The following is a 27,981-nucleotide window of genomic DNA, read 5'->3' as shown; positions in this document are numbered from 1 at the left end:
TAAACATAACATATACTTTGCAATTAGATTAAATGGACAAACTGATGTGAAGTTTTGCGAAAAAGTTAAACGTTTTATCGGTGAGAACTCACGACTTCCTGATCTCTAGTTAGGGCGCGTTACCCCTACGCCACGAGAGGACTCATGGACGCATAAGTTAACCTGAATTCGATTCCAGCTCAATAATCACGTGGTCCTTTTTCGCAAAGTGCACCTCGTTCGGAAGAATTAGATGCCCATCCAAACACAACGCTTTCCATTTATATCCTACCTAAGTAGTTAAAACTGATAAGCTGATTATGTTGAATTTTGTAATTATATACTATTTTACGTACTTTCCATCCATTTATAAGATTTCCTTTCCGTTGTTAACCTTATCACCAAGTTATGCTCGATGATTTGGTGGGTCATTTTCATATGAATAATATCTTAACCCCTTAAATTTGTTCAGTTGGAGCCCAAAAACTACTGTGAAGGTATGAGCGGATTTCGTCTACACTAAGTGAATTACAATTACATGTTTGACCATAAAGTGCGCTCCCGAGGAGAAGAAAATTGATGTGGAATACAAGCCAATGTATTCCATACCAGATAATTTTCAATTTTTACGAGCTGGATTAGGTATGACAGAGCAGGTGATATCTCAAATCATATCTCATGCATATTTTACAAATACTAAACTGATTTATTGAATCTGGTATTGCAATACCATAATAAAACATGATGAATTTTAATATAGAAGTGATTTTTTTTTTCAAAGATGGTTCAATGCTTCAAACATTTCTTAAAAGTTTACGACTTCAAATTTTGATTAAGATGAGGTATTTTCAATTGTTTTATACAATATTTTCAACCTTTCCGGTAATCTGATGTGAACACTGGTTCGACTGCACACGGACAACCTAGATACCCAATAAACACACCATCATTTATGATGGGATATAAGAGTACAAATGTGGAGGCGATATACGTACATCTTGCACGCAACCTTATGGCGCATGTACGTATATCGCCTCCACATTTGTACTCTTATGCGCTATCGTATACGAGTTTGTGTTTACTGGGTAGCCCTGGCTGGTTGTTGTTAGCCAGTCGCTGGAACCAATTGCGCACCCGTAAAGATTCCGTTTCCTTCCCGTTTTACCACTATGTACAACGCACAACAGGCTTTGCATTTTTTCCAGCAAGGAGCAAGGAAAGAAAAATTTTAACATCTCATGATTGTGACTATTTAATGATGAGCTTTGTCCGTTAGGGCGTTTCTCAGCCACGTGGTGAGAGTCCGGATCTTTTCGTAATGGAAATTTCCTTGACTTCCCTGGGCATAGGGTATGATTGTACCTGGCACACAATATACGAATGCAAAAATGGTCAGCTTATAAGCAGGCTCTGTCCGAGTGAGGACGTTATGCCGTTCGGCACTTTTTTTCTAAATTAATTAACTAATTACGCGTGGTAAAGATGGACAAATTATGAGTGAAATTATGAAAAAAATCCACGTGCTCGGCTGGGATTCGAACCCAGGACTAGACGAGCGCTTTACCAACTAAGCTACCGAGCCACTTGGTAACCCAATAACTGAGTTGGTTACAAGTTTAGAATTCAAATCCCTACAGACCACGCGGACCCCTTTCATAACCAATATCCACCCATCTCATGTTCCTACACACGCGTAACGAGCGAGTGCGATTTAGTTAGTGTTGAAACTTTTTTTCTAGTTTTTCAGTAATTTCCTCACATGGAACGTTTCCTGGTTTGCCTTCTAGAATTGCAACTATCGTTTCTATGTTGACAACAACTTTAGATTTTGATGATTTTCCGATGCCTTGTCGCCTTAAGCATAATTAAGTGATATTACTTGAAAATCTAAAGAATGAGATTCATGAGATAAAACCCAGATTTTACTTTTGCAGGAGAGCACATTTATTAAATTTTGAGTGTGAGTCTACCAGCATTGTCTAGAGGTATCCATAGAAGATTGTACTTTACTTGGCTTAAAACTTGACAAATCCGCGGTGAGGTGTTCGAAAAATGCCCTAAAATTTCATTGTAGAACTATTGACAGGATTGAAGAAATTCAAAATTTTCAACCATTTCCATCGGAATCCTTGACGAAATCCTCCCGAACGCATCAGCTGGCATTTTGAGGAGATTTTCAACTAATATCTGCAGTAGTCAAAATTGAGGAGTCATCTTTAGTTCATAAGTAGGCTCCTGAGAAGCCAATTAAGAAAATGTTCTGATTTTTTATGAAATCTTTTATTTCGAGTGCATTAATATTCAGGAATCCGCGGCATGTTTGTCGCTGCTTCAAAGAGGTTGGGAACCACTGCGTTAGTAATTCAAAGATTCTCCTATCATAAGAGAAGATACTGTAGCAAACAGAAAGTTTTTGCGCTTAGCCCTCTACATGGTTTACAATATTTCTAAGGTCATATCTTCCGAAAACTGACAGCTACTTGACGACGTCAATCCTATCCACCTCGAACAAATTTCTTGAAAAAAGAAACTAGTGATCCAGATCATATACGCTATTATTAGAGTTGATGGATTCCTCTCGAACTATCATAGAGGCCTCTGGGGTTCCAAAACAACAAATTTAGTAGGAGAAATTCAATATTTTAGTATTCAAATCTTTAAGGACAACGTCAGTATACATTCTGTTTTTTTTTTTCTTTGTTTGGTATGAATTTGATGAAAACATCTCATACACACTCAAACAGACTTTAAAGCTCTGTGATGCAATTTATCGCAACTGACCGGGAATCTAAGTAGATGAGTTTGACTAGGATGTTTGGATTTTAACTTAATTTAAATCATGACGATTCAATGAAGCAGCGAAGCCTGGTTCTATCAATCATATCAATCGCGTGACAAAATCACCCAAGTACCCTACAAGTATTTTAAATAGCATTCAACCAGCATTATATGCGTATGTACGACAATGCATTAAATGCTCGTTGAACGTATAGCTGCCAGTACTGCTGCACTAGAGCAGGTTTTGGCGAAATAACGGACAGCTTTAATGCTACTTCCTCTGAAACGTTGTATATTACTGTCAATAAAAGTAACGCCTCCGTGGAGAAATAAAACAAAAATATCATCACCTTTCCGCTCTTTCTCACTTATCATCGTAATTTGTCTCGGATGTGTTTATTATTGTGGTATAGTTTGTTTTTATTTTATTCTGGATTGAGATTAGAAATCACGAATGGTGGATGGTAGCGATTATTTTTTATTTTTCAAGATCATACTGGATATAATTTTCATTGATGTGCGTTGAGTAATTATAGTGGACTTGCAATCCTTAATTGACAGGATCACATTGATGGTATTTCTTAGTATTTACACAGTTGAAAGGATCAAAATAAGTTTCAGTTTAAAAGTACTTCACATTTCTCGCGTTATAATTCTAAATTGTCAATGATCAAATTATAAACAAACCGGGCTTTGATACAATTCGATAGTATCTCCCAACACCCACAAACTATACCAACATTATAAACAAAATCATAAAATTTACCGTTATAAACCCGATTTTGAAAACCCGTTTTTTTTTCAAATCTTTCATCAATCCCCTGTTCAAAACGGCAAATGGTCGGATCTCTATCAACCAAGAGTGCCTACAATCGGAAAATTTCGCAAACTATTATTGGCCTTAGCATGGTAAGAGGCCAATGACTCTCTTGCACATTCCTTGAAAGCCAAAAAGGCCTAGCCTCGGACCACGGCACGCTAACAAAATACATAAATAGGCCAATGCCTGCTTGCAAATCAAAAATGGGCCGAGCATTTAAACTCATATTTTTCCCACTTTTTTGGCAGTTCTCAGAATAAAATCAATTATTAACATGTAGTAGGGGTATTAGGGGCATAATGAACATACGGGGCGAAATGAACACCCCCTCAAAATCTGAGAATATGCATTAGAGTGGTTCAAAAAATCGTTTTCGCTCCACACCGCTCATTCGATTCTAGATCAAATTCTGAGTGTCCTCCCAAAATTTGAGCTCATTCGGATGAAAACTGAGACTGCACAAGCCGTTTATAGTTTATATGGGAATAACTATGGGAAAACCAAGCAATTCATTCAATCGGTCAAAGTATTTGTCCATGTGCTCTTGGAGATTAGAACTACGTTGGTATTGTGTGATAAATTCATCAGCTACAACTTTGCCGAAGACCGTTTTTAAATTGGACGCCCCAGTAATTAGTTATTGATTTTTGAATAAGTTGAAAAACATTGGCTATAATTATTGGATTGTTCTGCAGGCATCACTGGATATATGCAGTAAAACATAGTAGCCATGATTTGTGCGACCTATCTTTCGCGCCAGGTGCAGCAATGTTGCCTGTTAAGAAGTTAAATGAGCACTGCTGAAGAATTTGTGACTGGATATAAAACAATAACTAATTACTGAGGCGTCTGATTTGAAAACGGTCTTCGACAAAATTGTAGCTGATGAATGTATCTCACAGTATCAACGTTGCTCTAATCTTCAAGAGCACATGGGCAAACACTATGACCGATTGAATGAATTGCTCGCTTTTCCCATAGTAATTCCCATATAAACTTTGAAGGGCTTGTGCAGTCTCATTTTTCGTCCGAATGAAAAATGCCCTAAAATTTCATTGTAGAACTATTGACAGGATTGAAGAAATTCAAAATTTTCAACCATTTCCATCGGAATCCTTGACGAAATCCTCCCGAACGCATCAGCTGGCATTTTGAGGAGATTTTCAACTAATATCTGCAGTAGTCAAAATTGAGGAGTCATCTTTAGTTCATAAGTAGGCTCCTGAGAAGCCAATTAAGAAAATGTTCTGATTTTTTATGAAATCTTTTATTTCGAGTGCATTAATATTCAGGAATCCGCGGCATGTTTGTCGCTGCTTCAAAGAGGTTGGGAACCACTGCGTTAGTAATTCAAAGATTCTCCTATCATAAGAGAAGATACTGTAGCAAACAGAAAGTTTTTGCGCTTAGCCCTCTACATGGTTTACAATATTTCTAAGGTCATATCTTCCGAAAACTGACAGCTACTTGACGACGTCAATCCTATCCACCTCGAACAAATTTCTTGAAAAAAGAAACTAGTGATCCAGATCATATACGCTATTATTAGAGTTGATGGATTCCTCTCGAACTATCATAGAGGCCTCTGGGGTTCCAAAACAACAAATTTAGTAGGAGAAATTCAATATTTTAGTATTCAAATCTTTAAGGACAACGTCAGTATACATTCTGTTTTTTTTTTTCTTTGTTTGGTATGAATTTGATGAAAACATCTCATACACACTCAAACAGACTTTAAAGCTCTGTGATGCAATTTATCGCAACTGACCGGGAATCTAAGTAGATGAGTTTGACTAGGATGTTTGGATTTTAACTTAATTTAAATCATGACGATTCAATGAAGCAGCGAAGCCTGGTTCTATCAATCATATCAATCGCGTGACAAAATCACCCAAGTACCCTACAAGTATTTTAAATAGCATTCAACCAGCATTATATGCGTATGTACGACAATGCATTAAATGCTCGTTGAACGTATAGCTGCCAGTACTGCTGCACTAGAGCAGGTTTTGGCGAAATAACGGACAGCTTTAATGCTACTTCCTCTGAAACGTTGTATATTACTGTCAATAAAAGTAACGCCTCCGTGGAGAAATAAAACAAAAATATCATCACCTTTCCGCTCTTTCTCACTTATCATCGTAATTTGTCTCGGATGTGTTTATTATTGTGGTATAGTTTGTTTTTATTTTATTCTGGATTGAGATTAGAAATCACGAATGGTGGATGGTAGCGATTATTTTTTATTTTTCAAGATCATACTGGATATAATTTTCATTGATGTGCGTTGAGTAATTATAGTGGACTTGCAATCCTTAATTGACAGGATCACATTGATGGTATTTCTTAGTATTTACACAGTTGAAAGGATCAAAATAAGTTTCAGTTTAAAAGTACTTCACATTTCTCGCGTTATAATTCTAAATTGTCAATGATCAAATTATAAACAAACCGGGCTTTGATACAATTCGATAGTATCTCCCAACACCCACAAACTATACCAACATTATAAACAAAATCATAAAATTTACCGTTATAAACCCGATTTTGAAAACCCGTTTTTTTTCAAATCTTTCATCAATCCCCTGTTCAAAACGGCAAATGGTCGGATCTCTATCAACCAAGAGTGCCTACAATCGGAAAATTTCGCAAACTATTATTGGCCTTAGCATGGTAAGAGGCCAATGACTCTCTTGCACATTCCTTGAAAGCCAAAAAGGCCTAGCCTCGGACCACGGCACGCTAACAAAATACATAAATAGGCCAATGCCTGCTTGCAAATCAAAAATGGGCCGAGCATTTAAACTCATATTTTTCCCACTTTTTTGGCAGTTCTCAGAATAAAATCAATTATTAACATGTAGTAGGGGTATTAGGGGCATAATGAACATACGGGGCGAAATGAACACCCCCTCAAAATCTGAGAATATGCATTAGAGTGGTTCAAAAAATCGTTTTCGCTCCACACCGCTCATTCGATTCTAGATCAAATTCTGAGTGTCCTCCCAAAATTTGAGCTCATTCGGATGAAAACTGAGACTGCACAAGCCGTTTATAGTTTATATGGGAATAACTATGGGAAAACCAAGCAATTCATTCAATCGGTCAAAGTATTTGTCCATGTGCTCTTGGAGATTAGAACTACGTTGGTATTGTGTGATAAATTCATCAGCTACAACTTTGCCGAAGACCGTTTTTAAATTGGACGCCCCAGTAATTAGTTATTGATTTTTGAATAAGTTGAAAAACATTGGCTATAATTATTGGATTGTTCTGCAGGCATCACTGGATATATGCAGTAAAACATAGTAGCCATGATTTGTGCGACCTATCTTTCGCGCCAGGTGCAGCAATGTTGCCTGTTAAGAAGTTAAATGAGCACTGCTGAAGAATTTGTGACTGGATATAAAACAATAACTAATTACTGAGGCGTCTGATTTGAAAACGGTCTTCGACAAAATTGTAGCTGATGAATGTATCTCACAGTATCAACGTTGCTCTAATCTTCAAGAGCACATGGGCAAACACTATGACCGATTGAATGAATTGCTCGCTTTTCCCATAGTAATTCCCATATAAACTTTGAAGGGCTTGTGCAGTCTCATTTTTCGTCCGAATGAGCTCAAATTTTAGGAGGACACCCAGAATTTGATCTAGAATCGAATGAGCGGTGTGGAGCAAAAACGATTTTTTGAACCACTCTAATATGCATACTTCATCAAAAGTTCATACAAATCTGTATTGCATTTGAAATGTCTGACGGTATTAAAGTTTATTTTTTGCTTCCTTTGTCCTTCAAAATTTGACTTAAAATTTTTGTCAGTTTCAAATTGGCACAAAAGCAAGGCCATAAAAAAATCTTATTTTTGAGCGAAGTAACGAACCCAGAAAGGTTCTTTTTACCTATTATGATTGAGGGAGGGCCCTGTTTTCTATCTCGCTTTTCTGACGAATGATATACCTTTTATCATCATAAATGAATATAGCACGTCGTACTATCATCAAACTTGAAAACTAGTCAGGGGTAAATTTAAATTATTGCCATTTTAGGGTCTTAAAATAAACATTTGTTTAACGTGTCCATTAGAGTGATGCAAATTTTGAAATGTTTGCTCCCCTATGCTTAAACGATTTTAATTATGGCAAATAGCATTCTCCCAAAGTTTCAAGTGATTCGGAATAAATTTGACTGTGCACACGCCATTTGAAGTTTATATGGAGATTACTATGGAAAACGCCAATCTTTTGTGTTCAGCACTCTAACACGTCATCATAATATTTTAGGTAAAAGTGAACACACTCATCTTATGTGAAAATTTCCCAGCTACAACTTTGCCAAAGACCACTTTTTGATTGGACCTCACGACAAATTGTTATTCTTCATCATAAAGTTGTTTTGCATGTAGCATGCTTCACCAACTGCTCGGCAGGCAACATCGGTGGTCCTGGCGGGAAGTATAGATCAAAGTAATCCAGGCTACTATGTTCTACAGCAAAAAAGCAGTGTTGCTCTGAAACTAATTGAATGATCATCTCAGCACGATTTGGACTTTGTTATCAATAATAACAAATAATCCTTACGTCCCATCGAAATGTGTGTAACAAGTACGCTTTCTAATTTAATATTTATCCATGTATTATATTCGTTAAATGTTTTCCATTAAATAGTTATCGCATGTCCATTCGTTTTTATCATTTATTCATACATAAATTCACCGCATTAGATCGTCCCTTCTGTAGAGTTGCAAATGACATACGCTTGCACAAATGAGTTCCCTACAGCAGTTACACGCGCCTAAGAAAAGAACCCAAGCCAGCCCAAATTGTCAACGCGCGCATATTTGCGATGTCTCTCGGCGGACATCGACCTGCCCAAAATCCTTTCAGGATCCAATGACCTTTCCCGTTCGGCTTAGCACACTCCTACCGAACTTGGGGAGAGAATTTGCCTTAACGTGCTAATGCGGCCGTTGGAAAGAGAGGTCGCAATGCCATTGAAGTTTCGGGTCCAGATTCTGAGAATTTTGCACTCGCGAAATTGGACTTCGTCCCATTTCGCGACCTCGAAGCCGAAGGTCACAATTTAGCGGGTATCTGAGGACAATTCCCAGCCTTGATCGTCCACTTCGTTTCGAACTGTGGAAGAGGCAAGAGTGGTTGAAGTTCTGTATCGCGTCGTGGTGTGTTCCATTTGGTAAAGTTTAACTACATGAGAGTTCTTAGTAGGATTACTAATATTAGTTCCCTTTCCAGTAGCGCTAGTTCGACTGCTTAAGACTAGTAGGAGATTTCTAGATTGGTGAATAGTGCGTGTGTTTAAACCAACATTCCGGGTAAGAGGCTACTTTGCTATATTGTGGGTTTGTAGTCTAAAATGTGGGTTGTGACCCTTTTGTGTGATAGGATTCGTGGCAGCAGTGGCCATTGCCGGCACACCACCATCCACCAGAAACCTTACTCTTGACCCCACCGTTCGACTTCGGAGGATTCCCGGGGCACACGTGACCGGAAGAGGGTTGCGCCGCGCCATTCTGCGCGCCCTAGATAGGCAGGCCGCCATTACCGTACCAGTATCGTCAGCGTCAGCAAGTTCCTCCGTGACATCAACCCAATCGCCAAGAAGGAGGGAGACGAACGAACGCACGTGCCGCGTTTGCGCGTAAGTCCGCGGATCCAGTAAGGACCAACGGAATGGACCGTTGACCGCATCCGCGATCGTGTACAGGCCGGAGCAGATGCCAGCACAGCTCCGTGTCCACCGCTAGTCCACCCCCACCATCCGTAAGACCACCCACTCGTAAATCCATGGTAGAGTAAGTACCAAGCATGCATGTTTGTTCGTTGTGTCGTCCATGCGCATGAGACAGTACGGCACATTCGATAGCCCGTAGCCGTCTCAATTGTTAATGATTCATTGAGCACATTATCGACCCAATACACCGAAACCCACACCCGTAGCCACCAAACACACACGCAGGAGAAGAGTCCGTGCACGGCAAGCGCCGTCGAAGAGAAGGAATGAAGTAGGAGAGAGTAAATGCACGTTAGAGTAGAGGAAAGGGAACAGAAGGCCTAGGCAAACATGTAGAGGGAGAGCGTTTTGTAAATATATTTATAGTAAACCATATGCGTTATTCGTTACAGCTTTGCGCTGAGCTTTTATAGCTAAGTTTTGTGTGCAATAAATGTTGTCAGTGGTTCCCAATCTAAATTGTTTGATGTAGTCAGTTGAAGAAATTAGTGTCTGGTGAGGGATTTTCATGTAGTTCGTTTTCGTTTCGCTTTTCTTGTAGTTTGTTTTACTGGGTAAGTCGGCCCGAAATCGACCTTTAACCATTTTCAAATTGGAAACAGTTTGGAATGGAGTGACGTTCATACTGGGCCAGTGATGAGAACACCCCGCTCCAGTGATTAAGGTTTCGTAGAATTCTAGGAATTTGTATTTGGAACTTCAGTGATATTGATGGCCTTTAGCCTCTACCGAGAAGTACAACGGCTAATTTAACGCAGCCAGTCAGCTTTCTTCCCAAGTTCTTTAAAATTAACCCCTCCCTTGAAGGGTCTCAGGCCGGGCAAACCTGCAAACTGCTGGGTGGTCTCCTTTTAGGAGTGGCGCTAAAGCCATCCACTTACGAACGGGAAGCGCGACGGGCTGGCGGGTTACATTTGGCGCCCAACAATACCAGGCATTTTCTGATTTTGGTGTAACTGTATCTGATAATTATCTTTTCGTATTAATATAGTATTTGTGTGTTTAGTTGTCTAAGGGAACAAGACTTGTTTAATTTATTTGTCTTCGAGGAACTTTGTCTTATATTGTACATATAAATAATATTGAGTATTTATTTCTGTTTCGTTTCGTTTATTTCATAAAACGATTGATTTGCACAATTACGTATCATACAAAAAAATCTCGTCCTTATCATTAAGCTTATCTTATATGTGATTTAATTATTTTCTAGTGTTATTTAAATTGTTTTCTTCAATATTAGTTTTGCTAAATGTTATTTATGATTTTATAGCTGTTTAAACAAAAATAGCTTCTCTGGGAACATTACATCAAAACTCAAATATTCTGAATCACGATTTTACGGTTGAATAGGTGACCTTTTTTTCTTCTGGTTTAAGCAAACATACATAGATCGATCAATATGAATCGTTCCTTACCAAGAGCTGAAGATCTCAACCTTGAAGAGATCGACTACGAGTTGTCGATTCGCAACCAACCAGAAGAAGTTTTCAAACTCGATGTTCAGGGAAAACAAAGACATTTGAGACTTCTGTTCAAATCTGACCAAAAGGAAGGGAGGAACTATAGGTCAAATACCAACATTCAAGACGAAGCGGGTCATATTAGTGCTAGAATTGACAATTTGGAGAAGGCCCTGTCTAAAAAGGTAGAGGCCAAATATGAGTCTAGGGTGATACATTATTATTATCGGGTGAAGAGATGCATTGCAGACACGGAAGAGGGTAAAGAACTGCGAAGAGAACTTAGCCGTAGAATCGAGAAAATTATGCAGTACTACCAGTTCGGGCCATCCTTGTCGCCATTCAAAGAACCATCCGTTCCTATTAGGCAAGAAACAGAGGGGGCAGCAGGTCTATCAGGTCCGGTCAGTCCAAGTCCAACAATGGGGAAATCGGCGTCCGACAGTATGATTGAAACGGGTCGTAAAGGTAGGTGCGAAATGGTTAACTCTCAAGGTACAATACCGAAAGTCAATCGGGCAGATTTCAGTCTGCAGGAACGGGTTGACCAAAACGGGAGAAAAGATACCATCGAAGTGGCTCGTACGGAATGGGAGGAGTTGAAGCGAATTTTAGCCGATTTGTCAAATAAGGCAAACGCTGATAATGCGGCGAATACGGTGAGTAGATCGCGAATTTCCGAAAACAGACAGACCTTTCCACAGAACAACCCAAGGACACTACAGCGCCAGACAGGACTTCGGTCAACATGCTATGCGGACGAGTTCGTCGATACGGATTCGGATGAGGAAGAATTTGCCACAGTGCAGCGAAACAGATTGGATCGGAGGGTCGATCGCAACCAGTTTGAGCGTGATAGCTACGAGGAATCGCTATACGAATACGATAGTGGAAGTACGAGACGGTATCGGCATCGGCGAGGAATCAGAGACGGCCGACATAGACGTGAGCAAGGCTATGGGCGAGTAGAGAAGTGGAAGCTGCGGTTCTCGGGAGACTCTCGGGGAATATCCGTCGAAAACTTCCTTTATAAAGCGTCAAAACTAGCTGAGCGCGAAGGCGTATCCGAGCATACATTGCTAAGGGACATCCACATGCTGTTAGAAGGAGCCGCGTCAGACTGGTTCTTCACCTACGTGGATGACTTGATCACGTGGGAAGACTTTAAGAACGGAATCACCTATCGCTTCGGTAACCCTAACAAGGACCAAGGGATACGGTCGAAGATTCAGGAGCGGAAACAACAGCGAGGGGAGTCGTTTATAGCTTTCGTGTCGGAGATTGAGAAACTAAACCGGATGTTGTCCAAGCCATTGTCTCGAAGACGGAAATTCGAGGTCATATGGGACAACATGCGGCAACATTATAGGTCCAAGATCTCGATCGTTCGCATAAGAGACTTGCAACACCTAATCGACTTGAACTACCGCATCGATGCGGCCGATCATCAACTACACCAATCGGGGGTAGATCATTTCGTGCGTAGACCAATCAATCAGATAGAAGCCGCAGAATATGCCAGCGAAGACGAGGAGGAGCAGGAAGCGACAGTGAACCACGTAAGGGGACAACACCAGAGAAACAGGCCACCGGCGTCCCGCCCGTTTAGTGGTCCACCGCAGCAGGTGCAAGGAAATCGTCAAGCAGAGAATGGTGAACCTGGTTTGGCGAGATTAAGTTGTTGGAACTGCCAAGAGGAAGGACACGGTTGGAGACAATGCACAAAACCGCGGAACATCTTCTGTTACGGATGTGGCAATCTTGGAAGAACGATTCGCTCTTGTGAACGATGCGTCAGACAAGAAATCGTACCAGAAAGTGGGATACAGGGAAACCTGAGAAGGGGTGCGAGTCAGGGGAATTGAGCATCCCTGCATCACACGTTCTTCCCCAACCATTTGACCCGTTTTTGCATGTTTACCATATACGAATTAGAATTAGCAAGTGTCCTCACATTAGGGTGAGAATTTTCGATTTTGAGACAGAAGCTTTGTTGGACTCCGGGGCAGGGATTAGTATTTTGAATTCAATGGAATTGATTGAGAGATTTGGGTTGAAGTTGCAGCCAGCAGCCATAGCCCATGTGGTCTTCGGGAAAGTTGTAGCTGGGAAGTTTTGACATAGGATGAGTGTGTTCACTTTTACCTAAAATATTATGATGGCGTGTTAGAGTGCTGAACACAAAAGATTGGCGTTTTCCATAGTAATCTCCATATAAACTTCAAATAGCGTGTGCACAACCAAATTTCTTCCGAATCACTTCAAATTTTGGGAGGATCATTTTCATCATAATTAACATCGTTTAAGCATAGGGGAGCAAAAACTTCAAAATTTGCATCAGTCTAGTGTCCATTATGCCCCTAATTCCCCTAATAGTAAATCGTCAATCAACGAGCAAGAGATCATATAGATCTATTTTCGAATACTGTAAAATAGGAATTGAAAATGTGATGAACAATATTCACATCGAATTTTATCTGAATCAACGATCTGAGGATTGGCCCTTTTGAATTGTTACGCGAGTTTGAATAATCATCAATTAGGAAAAACGATACTTGCTCTCGATGGCTTTGCGGACCCCTTGAGAACTCTTCACAGCCCCCTAGGGGTCCGCGGACCACCGGTTGAGAAACCCTGATTTAGAGTGTACCAGATCCGGCCACTCAGGCTTAATGTCCTGAAGAACTGGCTCTAGATTTGTTAGGTATTAAACCGTTTCAAATCTCTAAAAGTATAGATCGAACATAATATTTCACTAAAATGCGTTCCCATAAGATGTTAAGATACAAATTGTTTAGTTTATCATAAATTTGAGGCATCCCGGTGACCCGAAAATGGTCATTTGTAGGATCTATCAAATGCAATTGACATAATTATTCAATTTAATCGATTATCGGAAGGTTTACACTTATGAGTTTTTCATAAAACTCCTTGATATAGTGACACATTATAGCCGATTCTAGAAATTATCTATGACTTGAAATTTGCCTACCTCCAGGGGCACATAAGCACAAAACCCTTATCACCTGACCTGACTCAGTGATTCACCGCAATAACTCTGGCCACAGGAACATTTCCGAGATTCCATTTTTACAAACTAGAGTTAACCGCTTTTACAAACTAGATATGTGTAAGAGAATACTGCCAAAAAATAATTGAAATCCGTTAAGTATTCGCTGAGCGGTGAGAGTTTTAGTAATGATTCTTTCACTCAGGCATATATCTAGTTTCTAAATATGGCCAAAGAAACGCGGAAATATTCCTGTGGCCGGAGTTATTCTGGTGGGTCACTGGGTCAGGTCGAGTGAAAAGAATACTGTGCGTTTGTGCCCCTAAAGGTAGGCAAATTTCAAGTCACAGATAATTTCCGGAATCGGCTGTAATGGGGCCACTATATGACGGAATTCTAAGAAAATTGCATCAGTGAAAACCTTTTGAGATAAGATTGAATTGGATAACAATTAGTTTTGCATTTGATTGATCCCAGAAATGACCATATTCGGGTCCCGGGACGCCTTAAACTTATGGTAAAGTGTCCATTTTGTATCTGAACATCTGTGCCAAGCTTATGGGAACGCATTTCAGTAAACTATTATATTTGATTTCTAATCTTCGAGGATTGAAACTGATCAGTATCTTTCAAATCTATAGTCGGTTCTTCCGGACATTAAATCCAAATGGCCACCCCCGGTTTATTTAAAAACGGCCCAAAACTCTTCATTTATAATGTTGAATATCAGATCTTAATGATTTATGCAAATTAAAATTATTGTCATTGCAAAAAATAAAGGTAACTTGGCGTGTTTCAAAATATAGCCTTTTTTACCGACTTGACCCACCAGAATACAGTCAGGTCTCCTATTAAACGCATTCCTATAACGTGCACTCCTATTACGCTCACTCCTATTAGACACACCAGAACGTTATAGGAGACCCAGGGCTTATGGGATTTCGTCACTTTGGGGGTGTTGTTGAATATCTCGTATGCCAAAAGAGATAGCACAGTACTGTCTTCGGCGAAGTTTCAGTGCTAAGTACGATCTACCTTTAGGAGTTGAGGATCATCCTTTTAGTTGAGAACTTGGCCGGTAGGGGCGCTTTTTCTGATTTGCACTATATGAACCATGAGGGATAAGAACGCACAATTTTGTAACATATGATATCTCTAGATTCTGATGTTTTGGAAGGTTGGTGTCTTCGGAAGAGTTGTTCAGTAGCTCAAGGGCTGACATGCGGTGGTCATTCTGATACGGAATTATGCCACTAGGCGGCGCTAGTGGGCATGGAATTTTTGTTTTGCGCATAGCTCAGTAGCCTGACCACTTAGAAAGATGGCGTCTTCGGCAAAGTTGCTCAGTGTCACAAGGGCTAACATTATTTGAGCCGAAAGTTTTGAAATTTTGCCACTAGGCGGTGCTAGTGAGCAAAGAATTTTTGTTTTGCGCATAGCTCAGTAGCCTGACCACTTAGAGAGATGGCGTCTTCGGCAAAGTTGCTCAGTATCACAAGGGCTAACATTATTTGAACCGAAAGTTTCGAAATTTTGCCACTAGGCGGCGCTAGTAAGCAAAGAATTTTTGATTCGCAGATAGCTCAGTAGCCTGACCACTTATAAAGATGGCGTCTTCGGCAAAGTTGCTCTGTATCACAAGGGCCAACATTATTTGAGCCGAAAGTTTCGAAATTTTGCCACTAGGCGGTGCTAGTGAGCAAAATATTTTTGTTTTGCGCATAGCTCAGTTGCCTGACCACTTAGAAAGATGGCGTCTTCGGCAAAGTTGCTCAGTATCACAAGTGCTAACATTATTTGAGCCGAAAGTTTCGAAATTTTGCCACTAGGCGGCGCTATAGAGCAAAACATTTTTGTTTTGCTCATAGCTCAGTAGCCTGACCACTTAAAAAGATGGCGTCTTCGGAAAAGTTGCTCTGTATTACAAGGGCTAACATTATTTGAGCGGAAAGATTCGAAATTTTTCCAGTAGGGCTAACATTATTTAAGCCGAAAGTTTCGAAATTTTGCCTCTGGGCGGCGCTAGTGAGCAAAACATTTTTGTTTTGCGCATAGCTCAGTTTCCTGACCACTTAGAAAGATGGCGTCTTCGGCAAAGTTGCTCAGTATCACAAGGGCCAACATTATTTGAGCCGAAAGTTTCGAAATTTTGCCACTAGGCAGTGCAAGTGAGCAAAATATTTTTGTTTTGCGCATAGCTCAGTAGCCTGACCACTATGTATGTATGGCCATATATCTTTAGTTATACTACAGTCTTGTTTGAATATTTTTAAAATATAAACCTTCTTTTTCATAAAAATAATTCAGTCCTAAAAAAAAATTCTCCAGATTTCTACGTATATATAAAGTTTGGAAACTCCCGGCTCAAATAATGTTAGCCCTTGTGATACTGAGCAACTTTGCCGAAGACGCCATCTTTTTAAGTGGTCAGGCTACTGAGCTATCGGTGAAACAAAAATTCTTTGCTCACTAGCGCCGCCTAGTGGCAAAATTTCGAAACTTTCGGCTCAATCAATGTTAGCCCTTGTGATACTGAGCAACTTTGCCGAAGACGCCATCTTTCTAAGTGGTTAGGCAACTGAGCTATCCACGAAACAAAAATTTTTTGCTCACTAGTGCCGCCTAGTGGCAAAATTTCGAAACCTTGTGATACTGAGCAACTTTGCCGAAGACGCCATCTTTCTAAGTGGTTAGGTAACTGAGCTATCCACGAAACAAAAATTCTTTGTTCACTAGCGCCGAAACTTTCGGCTCAAATAATGTTAGCCCTTGTGATACTGAGCAACTTTGCCGAAGACGCCATCTTTCTAAGTGGTCAGGCAACTGAGCTATCCACGAAATAAAAATGTTTTGCTCTATAGCGCCGCCTAGTGGTAAAATTTCGAAACTTTCGGCTCAATCAATGTTAGCCCTTGTGATACTGAGCAACTTTGCCGAAGACGCCATCTTTCTAAGTGGTCAGGCAACTGAGCTATCAACGAAACAAAAACTCTTTGCTCACTAGCGCCGCCTAGTGACAAAATTTCAAAATTTTCGGCTCAAATAATGTTAGCCCTTGTGATATTGAGCAACTTTGCCGAAGACGGCATCTTTCTAAGTGGTTAGGCTACTGAGCTATGCGCAAAACAAAAATTCCATGCTCACTAGCGCCGCCTAGTGGCGTAATTCCGTATCAGAATGACCACCGCATGTCAGGCCTTGAGCTTCTGAACAACTCTTCCGAAGACACCAACCTTCCAAAACATCAGGATCTTATCCCTCATGGTTCATATAGTGCAAATCAGAAAAAGCGCCCCTACCGGCCAAGTTCTCAACTAAAAGGATGATCCTTAACTCCTAAAGGTAGATCGTACTTATCACTGAAACTTTGCCGAAGACAGTACTGTGCTATCTCTTTTGGCATACGAGATATTCAACAACACCCCCAAAGTGATGAAATCCCATAAGCCCTGGGTCTCCTATAACGCAGATTCCTATTACGCCCCCCGGCCACAGAAATATTTCAGAGTTCCTCTGGCCATTCTAGAAACTAGATATCAACGTGTCGTTCTCGCTCAAGTGACGACATGACTACTACTCGTCACTTGAGTGAGAACGACACGTTGATAGCCTTCCCACATTTTTACTCTTCCACAATACAGTTGTTGTGGAAGCGATGTAGGTACGATAGGCAAACAGTTTCAACACTAAATAAGTCACACTCGCTCTTCCCATGTGTGTAGTGAACATGAGATGGATGGATATTGGTTATGAAAGGGGTCTGCGTGGTCTGTAGGGATTTGAATTCTAAACTTGTAACCAACTCAGTTATTGGGTCACCAAGTGGCTCGGTAGCTTAGTTGGTAAAGCGCTAGTCTAGCATACAAGAGTCCTGGGTTCAAATCCCAGCCGAGCACGTGGATTTTTTTTCATAATTTCACCCATGATTTGTCCATCTTTACCACGCGTAATGAGTTAATTATTTTAATTCAATATATGTGTTAGTATAAGAAATACCTATTTTCTTAACTATGAACCGAATAATAAAGCAATGACACGTTGTTTTTTTCGACATTATTTTAATTGCAGTAGTCCAGAGAACATTTTTCATGAGTAACAAAAATTCGAAAATACACTCAACATTTATTTTACTTAAAACATTGAAGAATTTGTTTTTTTCTTAATTGTATTTGCAAACAATTCAATCAATTTTCAAAGTGGTAACATGTAGTTTTTCAGCATAAAATACATTTAATAAGTTCAGTGAACGTATTTGAGCAGAAATATTGTTTTTGGATTAACCTCAAAATTTATTTTATTGAAGAACCTACGAGAAACCCAAAATTGTGATCCTCTTTGCCTGTAAAACAATGTTCAAAGCAATGACATGTAGTTGTTGTGCAGAAGCATCAATTCCGTTGTATAAATCCAGTGAATGCATTCGGGCAGATATCGTAATTTTTTAATACACTCAAAAAAACTAAGAAAAACTTATTTGTTTTGATTGTGCACCTTTGAAATATGTATCAAAGGGACGACATGTAGTTTTTCGACATAAATCATTGAACCAGAACAAAATCTTTGTTTGAGCAGAAAGAGAAACTCTAAATCAGACTGAAAACTTCTTTTTGCTGAAAAATAATAATCAAAATCAGTTCAAAATTCTGGTTTAAAATCAAACAACCTATTTGCCTATGAAACAGATTTTAAATCGACGAAATATAGTTTTTTAGCATTTAATTTCTGGTTAAAGTCCGGTGAAAATGTTTAAGATAAAGTAGACATTTTTGATTTTATTCAGCAGCTTAAAAAAAACTAACGTAACCACTATTTTTACACGTAATTCTTAATTTGAAGCGTTTATTTGATAAAAATCCAGAGAATTCCAGATTCTAACTTTTATAATGCATGTGTCCAATTTAGTGGAGCGACATTCAAAATTCTTACAGTAATGGATCCAAACACTTTTCAAAATTAATGCACAGTAAAAGTTATCGAAAAAGGCAGTCTTTCTTAAATTATTGAGCTAAAGGCATTTTCTAGTTTTATCTGGTATGCTTTTTGGCACAAATTCAACAATGTAACACCATTCCAAGCAATGAAATATAATATTTGTTGACAGTTTTAAATTTCTACAGTACATGCGTGCAGGAATAAACTTTTTTTTATTATTAATCTCATAGTTCGCATGACTTAAACCCATTGTTTCAAACCTGTTTGCCTACACTGTTAAAAATGATGAAGATTACACATCATGTAGATTTCATGCATGCAATGTAAACATTATGTCATGTAAATTTAAGTCTGAAATCATGTTATAATGTGTTACATGTTACGTAATCTCATAGGAGTCTGCTGGATTACATGAGATATAATTGAATTTTACATGACATGTCACGTTAACATCCATGATAAGCCACGCTCTAATTATGTGCATTATATGTCACAGAAATTTACACGCTTCGTTCGAACTGTGTAAGAATCAAACTTTAACCCGAAAACATGTAGTTTCGTTTTCAACATGAATTCAATTATGAAAGCCCTGTGAACATGTTCAGGTAGAAATATAAATGTTTGATTAAAAATCTATTTTTTGAACCAGTTTGTCTATATATTCATATTTAAAGCGATGACATGTAGTATTTTTTACATAAATTTGAATAGAAAAGACTTGTGAAAATGTTTTAGCATAAGCCGTAATTTTTTATTACTCTACAAAATATACTATTTTTAGTATAGTCCGAGCCGTGTCCAAATTGGACAACACAGCAAATAAAAAAATATACTAAAATCTGAAAAAAAAAACTATGAAAATTCCTATTTTTTAATGTTTTTCAGGTAAATTGAAATGTATAGCGAAGACATGTAATTTTGCTGCATTAATTGATTCGTAGAAATCCGTTGAACACATATGTGCATAAACCAGACTTTTTGGTTACACTCAATTTTTTCACTAGAAATAGCGAAAACCTCAGTTTTAACAACTGTCTATTGTCTGTTAATCTTCAATTTAATGCGATGACTAGTAAAAAAAATAATTAAAAAACCTACGTCATCTCTTTGAGTTTTGATTCACAGGCTAAAAGGTTTAAAAATAAGAATGATTCTTAGATTTTAAGTACAATAAATAGGGTAAGTGTTCCCTTAGTTGTGGGTGTTCCTATAGTTGCGGTAGTGCCACAGAACCGACACTACCAATCGATATCTTGGCTTGTTGATACACGGAATAGTTGCAAAGAGCGTTCAAATTGTTTAAAACTGATGAAATATTACTAAAATTGCGAAAACTGTTCTTGCTTGTACCAATAGTTGCGGTAAAGTGTTCCTATAGTGGAGGATCCCATAAGAAAACCACGGATACCGCAACTATAGGAACACAAATTAAAAATATACCGCAACTAAAGGAACAGTGTACCAATAGTGGAGGTATTATTTTTCACTGACATGCCGTGAATTACTGCGATGAAATCATTTTTCTCATTAAGTCAATGGTCGTTACTTCTCGTTACAACATTAACATGTACATTAATTGCGCTTCTTGAATTTAGGCGGTTAAATGAACTTTAATAGTGCTTAGTGCCTCCACTATTGGTACATCTACCCTATTGATTGTTGTCCGAAATTACTATGTCTGCATGTTGACTTGAACTCTACAATTAATTTTATGTCGAAAAAATTACATGACGTAGCAATGAATTTTGATTGACAGGCTAACATACAGGTTAAAAAACAAAGTATTTCAAAGTCTTAGAAGTTGAACAATTTTTGAGCGTATTCAATAATCTACTCAAAAATGTTCAAAGATTTTCTACAATCAAATTTATGTTGACCCGTTAGGCCTGAGTGAAAGAAAAAATGCTAAAATACTCACTGCTCAACGAATGCTTAGCGGATTACAATATTTTTTTGTTTGTATACTGGTACAAAGAAGTGGCCAGAGGAACTCGGGGATATTCCTGTTGCCGGAGTTATTCCCGTTGGTCATTTGGTCAAGTCGAATAAAAAGAGTTATTTTTGGGACATACCAAGTTATCTTTATTTATTTGCAATAACAATCATTTCAATTGTATCGTTAAGATCTGATATTTAACATTATAAATGAAGAGGTTTGCACCATTTAGAATGTATCGTTTCTTAAGGTGAAGATGAATCGAAGCCAAACTTGTAATTTTCAAGAGCACGGATCTGGAGAACCAAACATCCGTTTGAGCTGAAAACTTAATCGATTGGTCATCACCAGCTAGTGATCAATCGATTAAGTTTTCAGCTTAAACGGATGCTTGATTATCCAGATCCGTGCTCTTGAAAAATACAAGTTTGGCTTCGATTCATCTTCACCTTAAGAGGTTCACGCTTATGTGTTTTTCCTAAAATTCCATGGTATAGTGGCCGCATTGAAGCCGATTCCGGAGACAATATGTGACTTGAAATTTACCTACCCACAGGGACACAGAAGCACAGCACCCTTTTCAACCGACCTGACCCGATAACTCACCGGAATAACTCCGGCCACATAAACATTCCCGAGCTCCTTTGGCTTCTTTTAGAAACTAGATATATGTATTGTATTGACAGAAAATGGTTGAAATCCGTTAAGTATTTCCTGAGCGGCGAGAACTTTAGTTTTTTTTTCTTCATTTAGACCTAAACGGGCTAGAAACTATATGTTCTCTCTTCAAATTTGGATTTACAGCAAATTATTGTAGAAACTAAGCAAACAGTTCTTAGACAGAAGTTTTGAGTGTAATCAAAAAATTCTATTCTATTCCAAACATGTACACTTAACTTCTTCTGCTTTTTATTATTATTTGCTCGCTATCAGGTTCAAAACTAATTTTTGGTGTTTTTATTTATGTAAAAGAAGTTTGGAGAGTAATTCAACATTTATCATTCTTCTCAAACATAAGTTCTGTTTCTACACAATAAAATTTATGTGGAAAAACTACATTTTATAGTTCTAAAACTCGATTGACATGTTCACTAGGCACGTAAAATCCAGTTTATGCCAAAAAAAGCAACACGTCCTCGCTGTGATATTTGATTTATAGTCAATCATTTTGTCGCGCTTGCCTCGGGTACCTTGCTACAAATTGTTGCATGGACCTATGCACGGGTTCACTAGTTGACGTTTTAGCAGTGCCGTGTTATTTATGTCACCATGGAAACTAGTGAATTCGGCACCGCTCAAAAGTCAAATTAGTGAACTCGTGCATTGGTCCATGTTGTTCTATCAGCATCTCCACGGAAACCAGAGAAAAGATTTTTTGTTAGAAAGTAGGATTTAAAAATTTTGAATTCATCAAAATAATTCGCAGAATTCATCCAACATCATAAAAAGTAAAAAAGCATTCCTTTCGAAGAATTTCGTTAGTTTCAAAAATGGGCAATGAAATAAATGACGTAATTATAAAAGTGTATAACATGAATGAGAGTTTATGCTGGCACTTATATTGACGAACCATCGAAGCACTACCCAGCAAAGATGATATAAAACAGTTGTTTTCGGCTGTATTATGCCATTTGCCACTTAATCCCACCAAATGAACGAGGTAAGTCTTAATAACAAAAAGTTTATTGGTGAAATTAGTTTGAAAAATGTATCATCCTATGGCAACTTGTAATAACGTGCTTTCAGACTCTTCATATATACTAGAAAAAATAAAAATTGAGGAATAAGAAAGTAAAATAGTATATTTCACTTGAAGTACTGTGCAAAAAGGGAAAGTATATGGAGAAGTAAAGGCCATCTACTAGTTCTACTGGTGGTGGTGTTTGTATCAGTGTCTCAGTGTATCATGAAAACTAACTACTTCGTCCAGAGATGAGATGATAAGGTTTTAAAAGCTCGATATTGGCAATAAGCACTACATACAACCGGGCTCCCTGCTTATAAATCAATCATTCAACTGTTGTTGACGTTTTTTGGTCCTACGAATAAACAATTTTTACGAAATATAATGCATTCTAATGTTTCCTATTGAAGCAGTGCATCAATTCAATTTCATAATTAACCAATCGTTTAAAACAAAATGATTCGAATCACCTATCTACGACTTCAAGACTTCTAAGTAAGTTTCGAAAAAAATGCGTAGCTATAAACAAAACTAAATCAAACTAAATATCAAACCTTCCATTCCTATAATTTCATACCGAGAAAGAACAGAGTAAATAAATACAAATCGAGAACAAACAAATTAATTGATTAATATTAAGGAAAAAAGTAAAGTGTGTGTAAGTTTGAACAGATAGTGAAACACAGTTAGCGAGTGAAATGTTATAATTGATGCAAACTGCTGTGGTCTCTCTTTGAGAGGGGAGTAAATATTAACAAGAAAACGTCCACAAAGAGAGAACAAAGCACTAATAGATTTAGATAAGAATTAAATTGAACTTTGTAAATTTGGTTACAAATGAATTGATGAAAGAAATCGTTAGTTAAACGTATTTGATGGCAAACCCTGAGACTAGGAGCACATTTATTGGAATTTCTGAGCCTCAAGATATGCAATCTATTACAGGCCGCTCCATATCTGTTTTACCAAATGTACACACAAAACATCCACACATACACCAATCTACGGTTCTTTACATCGATCAACGGGTAGCGGCAAGAATACACACACGCACACAGGCACTGAGCAAGGTGCAAAAATGACCACACCGAGACTAATGGAGTATTGTATTTCTGTAATTTCTGTAAGTCTTGGAACCACACAGGGAAATCGAAAGGGGACCTCGAACGATCCCCCTAGAAGAGTCTAGAGGTTAGGTTTCTCAAAATGACATTTAAGGAAGTTGTTAGACTCTAGAATCGAATGGTCCTCTGTATGATTTTGTTGTAAGTAGGATTAATTATTGGAGTTAGTAGACACGGGAGCTAGAGTACACGGAGAAACACGCACGGGAAGCGGTGGCCCTTGCACCGGTAATCCACCGCTTCAAATCTGAGGAGGGGGAAAACTGTTTCTCTCTTGTTTACGTCTAGAACCTGTCCCGCAGCGCCCCATTTACCTGGTTTTGGTTTGGATCGTTTCATAGCGCAGCGGTTTCCTAACTGCCAAGTAACGATCGACTGAGATCCACATGAAGGTGTAGACCGAGATGGACCAGAGGGTCACCTCCAGGTAGCCGACGATCCGACATAGCACGTCTCCGTAGACCCACGCGCCGTAGAACGTCGGGTAGACGTACAGGGGAACGATGAGCAGACCGCATAGCAGATCGGCAACGCCCAGCGATAGCAGGTAATAGTTGATGACCTCGTGAGGTCCTGAAAGGGGAAGTGAAACAGAAGATGTGAATTGTTTGGTACGCTGGACAGTTTTGAGCAACGATGTAAGTTCTCTTGGTCTTCGTCCAGACTTCTAGCTTGCTAGTCTTCTAATCTTCTAGTCTTATAGTCTTATAGTCTTATAGTCTTCTAGTCTTCTAGTCTTCTAGGCTCCTACTCTTCTAATCTACTAGTCTTCTAGTCTTCTAGTTTTATAGTCTTCTAGTCTTCTAGTCTTCTAGTCTACTCGACTTATAGGCTTTTAGTCTTCTAGGCTCCTACTCTTCTAATCTACTAGTCTTCTAGTCTTCTCGACTTCTAGTTTTCTTGTCTTCTAGTCTTCACGAATTATAGTCTTCTAGGATTCTGGTCTTCTAGTCTTCTCGACTTCTAGTCTTCCAGTTTTCTAGTTTTCTAGACTCCTGATCATCTAGTCATTTAGCCTTCTAGTCCTCTAGTCTACCCAAGCAGCACAATTTGTTTCAACTCAAGAATAAAATTATCTCTTCAAACTAATCAGAGTTGTCAATTGTTGAAAATATGACTTACAATTGCACCGTATAGCAACGCAAAAAGCGCAAAAGGAGGAGTTTCTGTTTGCAACATATTTAAGTAATATCGAAATTGCTTATTTGTTGCAAAATACTTACGAGAAAAAAATAAAAACAAAAATATGAACGAGAATTGAACCACCAACCTCAAGATCACCAATCTTCTCCTCTACTCACTACTCCACCAGCTCTTCGAACAATTGCTTCGCCAATGCAGTATAAAAGCGACCACATGGTTCATTAATCAAAGCTTGTTGCTTATAACTTGACTGCACCTTCGGAATACAAGTTCATTACCAGCGAAATTAGGCCACGCCTGAAATAATCTAAACTTTACGCAAAAACTTCCGCGCAACACATGAGAAACACCTTTTAAACAAACAAACTGTTGCTAGACCATGTTTTCGTTGTTAGATGATACGTAGAGTGCAACTCAACCATATTGCAACTGGATTGAAACAAACAAGCTTCTATAGCTATAGCTGTCAAACACGTAGTTAAGTGCAACTTTCTCGCAACTGTAATGAATCTTCTTGAGTTGTGGGTATAGGAACGAAAATTGAATGCAAGTTGCGGATGCTTTTAATGAAAGTAATTTGAAACATAACATTAAAAACGGCATTTTGAGATAAGTTTCAAGAGTTTGTTTGAAAAGTTGCTGAAAACATCTTGATAAATTTGACTGAATTGCTATTTGCAAGGGACATTTGCAGCAAATCTTGTTATTTCAAAAATGTTGAACGTCAAACAAGGAGTGAAATGCATGTTCATTGGAACGGCAACGAAACTTTATGAGGCTTGATATTGATATGCAACCGATCTATAACCAGGTAAGTTACAGATGCTTTTATTGATACGCGATTGAAACCATTTTTGAAAAGTATCTCTTTGGAAGATGTTTCGCGTGCTACTTGGGTAGTCTCCTGATCTTCAAGTTCTCTTGCCATCTAGTCTTCTAGTCTTCTAGGTTTTTGGTCTTATAGCCTTCTAGTCTTCTAATATCCTGATCTTCTAGTCATCTAGCCATCTAGTCGTCTAGTCTTCTAGTCTTCTCGACTTCTAGGCTTCAAGTCTTCTCCACTTCCTCCACTTCTTGTTTTCTTGTCTTCTAGCCTTACAGTCTAGCATTGTAGTCTTCTTGTCTTCTAGCATTCTAGTTTTCTAGTCTTCTAATTTTCTCAACTTCTAGTCTTCTAGTCTTCTAGCTTTCTATTATTCTACTCTTCTCGACTTTTAGTTCCAGTCTTCTAGTCTGTTTGACTTCTAGGCTTCTAGTCTTCTAGTTTTCTAGTCTTCTAGTCTTCTTGTCTTCTAGTTTTCTCGACTTCTAATCTTCTAGTCTCATGATCTTCTAGTCATCCAGCCTTCTAGTCTTTTAGTCTCCTGATCTTCCAGTCAACTGGCCATCTAGTCTTCTAGTCTTCTAGCTTTTTAGTCTTCTTGTCTTCTAGTTTTTTTGTCTTTTAATCTTCTCGACTTCTAGCCTTATAGGCTTCTGGTCTTCTAGTCTTCTAGTTTTCTAGTTTTCTAGTTTTCTAGTCTCCTAGTTTTCTCGAGTTCTAGGCTTCTAGTCTTCTAGTCATTTAGCTTACTAGTTTTCAAGTCTTCCAGCATTCTAGTCATCTAGTCTCCTGATCTTCTAGTCATCTAGCCTTCTAATCTTCTAGTTTTTTAGTCTTCTAGTCTTCTTGTCTTCTAATCTTCTCGACTTCTAGCTTTCTAGGCTTCTGGTCTTCTAGTCTTGTAGTTTTCTAGTTTTTTAGTCTTCTAGTCTTCTAGTCTTTTAACCTACTTGTTTTCTAGTCTTCTCGACTTCTAGTTCTAGTCTTCTAGTCTTTTTGACTTCTAGGCTTCTAGTCTTCTAGGCTTCTAGTCCTCTAATTTTCTAGTCTTCTCGACTTCTAGTCTTCTCGAATTCTAGTCTTCTCGACTTCTAGTCTTCTCGACTTCTAGTATTTTAGTCTTCTAGTCTCCTGATCTTCAAGTCATCCAGCATTCTAGTCTTCTAGTCTCCTGATCTTCTGGTCATCTGGCCTTCTAATCTTCTAGTCTTCTAGCCTTTTAGTTTTCTTGTCTTCTAGTTTTCTAGGTTTCTAGTCTTCTAGTTTTCTCGACTTCTAGGCTTCTAGTCTTCTAGTCTTTTAACTTTCTAGTCTTCTAATCTTCTATACTTCTAGTTCTAGTCTTCTAGTCTTTTTGACTTCTAGACTTAAAGTCTTCATGTTTTCTAGTTTTCTTGTCTTCTAGTCTTCTCGACTTATATTCTTCTAGTCTTCTAGTCTCCTGATCTTCTAGTCATTCAGCCTTCTAGTCTTCTAGTCTCCTGATCTTCAAGTCATTTGGCCATCTAGTCTTCTAGTCTGCTAGCTTTTTAGTCTTCTTGTCTTCTAGTTTTCTTGTCTTCCAGTATTCTCGACTTCTTGCCTGCTAGGCTTCTGGTCTTCTAGTCTTCTAGTTTTCGTTTTTTTTTCTCGACTTCTAGGCTTGTAGTCTTCTAGTGTTCTAGTCTTCTAGTCTTCTAGTCTTCTTGTCTTCTTGTCTTCTAGTCTTCTAGTCTTCTAGTCTTCTAGTCTTCTAGTCTCCTGATCTTCTAGTCATCGGGCCTTCTAGTCTTCTAGCCTTTTAGTCTTCTTGTGTTCTAGTTTTCTTGTCTTCTAATCTTCGCGACTTCTAGACTTCTCGGCTTCTGGTCTTCTAGTCTTCTAGTTTTCTAGTTTTCTAGTCTCCTAGTTTTCTCGACTTCTAGTCTTTTAGCTTACTAGTTTTCAAGTCTTCTAGCATTCTAGTCATCTAGTCTCCTGATCTTCTGGTCATCTAGCCTTCTAGTCTTCTAGTCTTCTTGTCTTCTGATCTTCTCGACTTCTAGCCTTCTAGGCTTCTGGTCTTCTGGTCTTCTAGTTTTCTAGTCTTCTAGTCTTCTCGACTTCTAGTCTTCTAGTCTCTTAGCTTACTAGTTTTCTAGTCTTCAAGACTTCTATTTCATGTCTTCTAGTCTTTTTGACTTCTAGGCTTCTAGTCCTCTAGTTTTCTAGTCTTCTAGTCTTCTTGTCTTTTCGACTTCTAGTCTTCAAGTCTCCTGATCTTCTAGTAATCCAGCATTCAAGTCTACTAGTCTCCTGATCTGCTGGTCATCTGGCCTTCTAATCTTGTAGTCTTCTAGCCTTTTAGTCTTCTTGTTTTTCTAGTTTTCCAGTTTTCTTGTCTTCTAGTCTTCTCGACTTCTAGCCTTCTAAGCTTCTGGTCTTCTAGTCTTCTAGTTTTGTAGTTTTCTAGTCTTCTAGTTTTCTCGACTTCTAGGCTTCTAGTCTTCTAGACTTTTAGCTTTCTAGTCTTCTAATCTTCTATACTTCTAGTTCTAGTCTTCTTATCTTTTTGACTTCTA

The 27,981-nt window shown here is 38.5% G+C and overlaps 1 protein-coding gene and 1 non-coding gene across 4 annotated transcripts in view; one reads left to right on the top strand and one right to left on the bottom strand.

The window, feature by feature from the left end:
- LOC5573765 (probable G-protein coupled receptor 52) overlaps positions 1-27,981 on the bottom strand; it is a 70,765-nt gene that overhangs the window by 1,669 nt on the left and 41,115 nt on the right. For 2 of the 3 annotated variants that reach the window (XM_021841226.1, XM_021841224.1), the window contains 2 exons: positions 23,790-24,048; positions 22,906-22,914 (listed from right to left, as the gene is read on the bottom strand). In XM_021841226.1, the coding sequence (XP_021696918.1) occupies positions 22,906-22,914; positions 23,790-24,048 (268 nt within the window). The remainder of the gene's footprint in view (positions 1-22,905; positions 22,915-23,789; positions 24,049-27,981) is intronic. The other variant, XM_021841223.1, reaches the window with a different exon arrangement.
- Positions 17,624-17,695, top strand: Trnaa-agc. Its single transcript has one exon. It is a non-coding gene; the product is annotated as a tRNA-Ala (tRNA).

This window comes from Aedes aegypti, chromosome 2 (genome assembly GCF_002204515.2).
Source record: "Aedes aegypti strain LVP_AGWG chromosome 2, AaegL5.0 Primary Assembly, whole genome shotgun sequence".
Classification (NCBI taxonomy): domain Eukaryota; kingdom Metazoa; phylum Arthropoda; class Insecta; order Diptera; family Culicidae; genus Aedes; species Aedes aegypti.
This window is presented reverse-complemented; position numbering and strand designations above follow the sequence as displayed.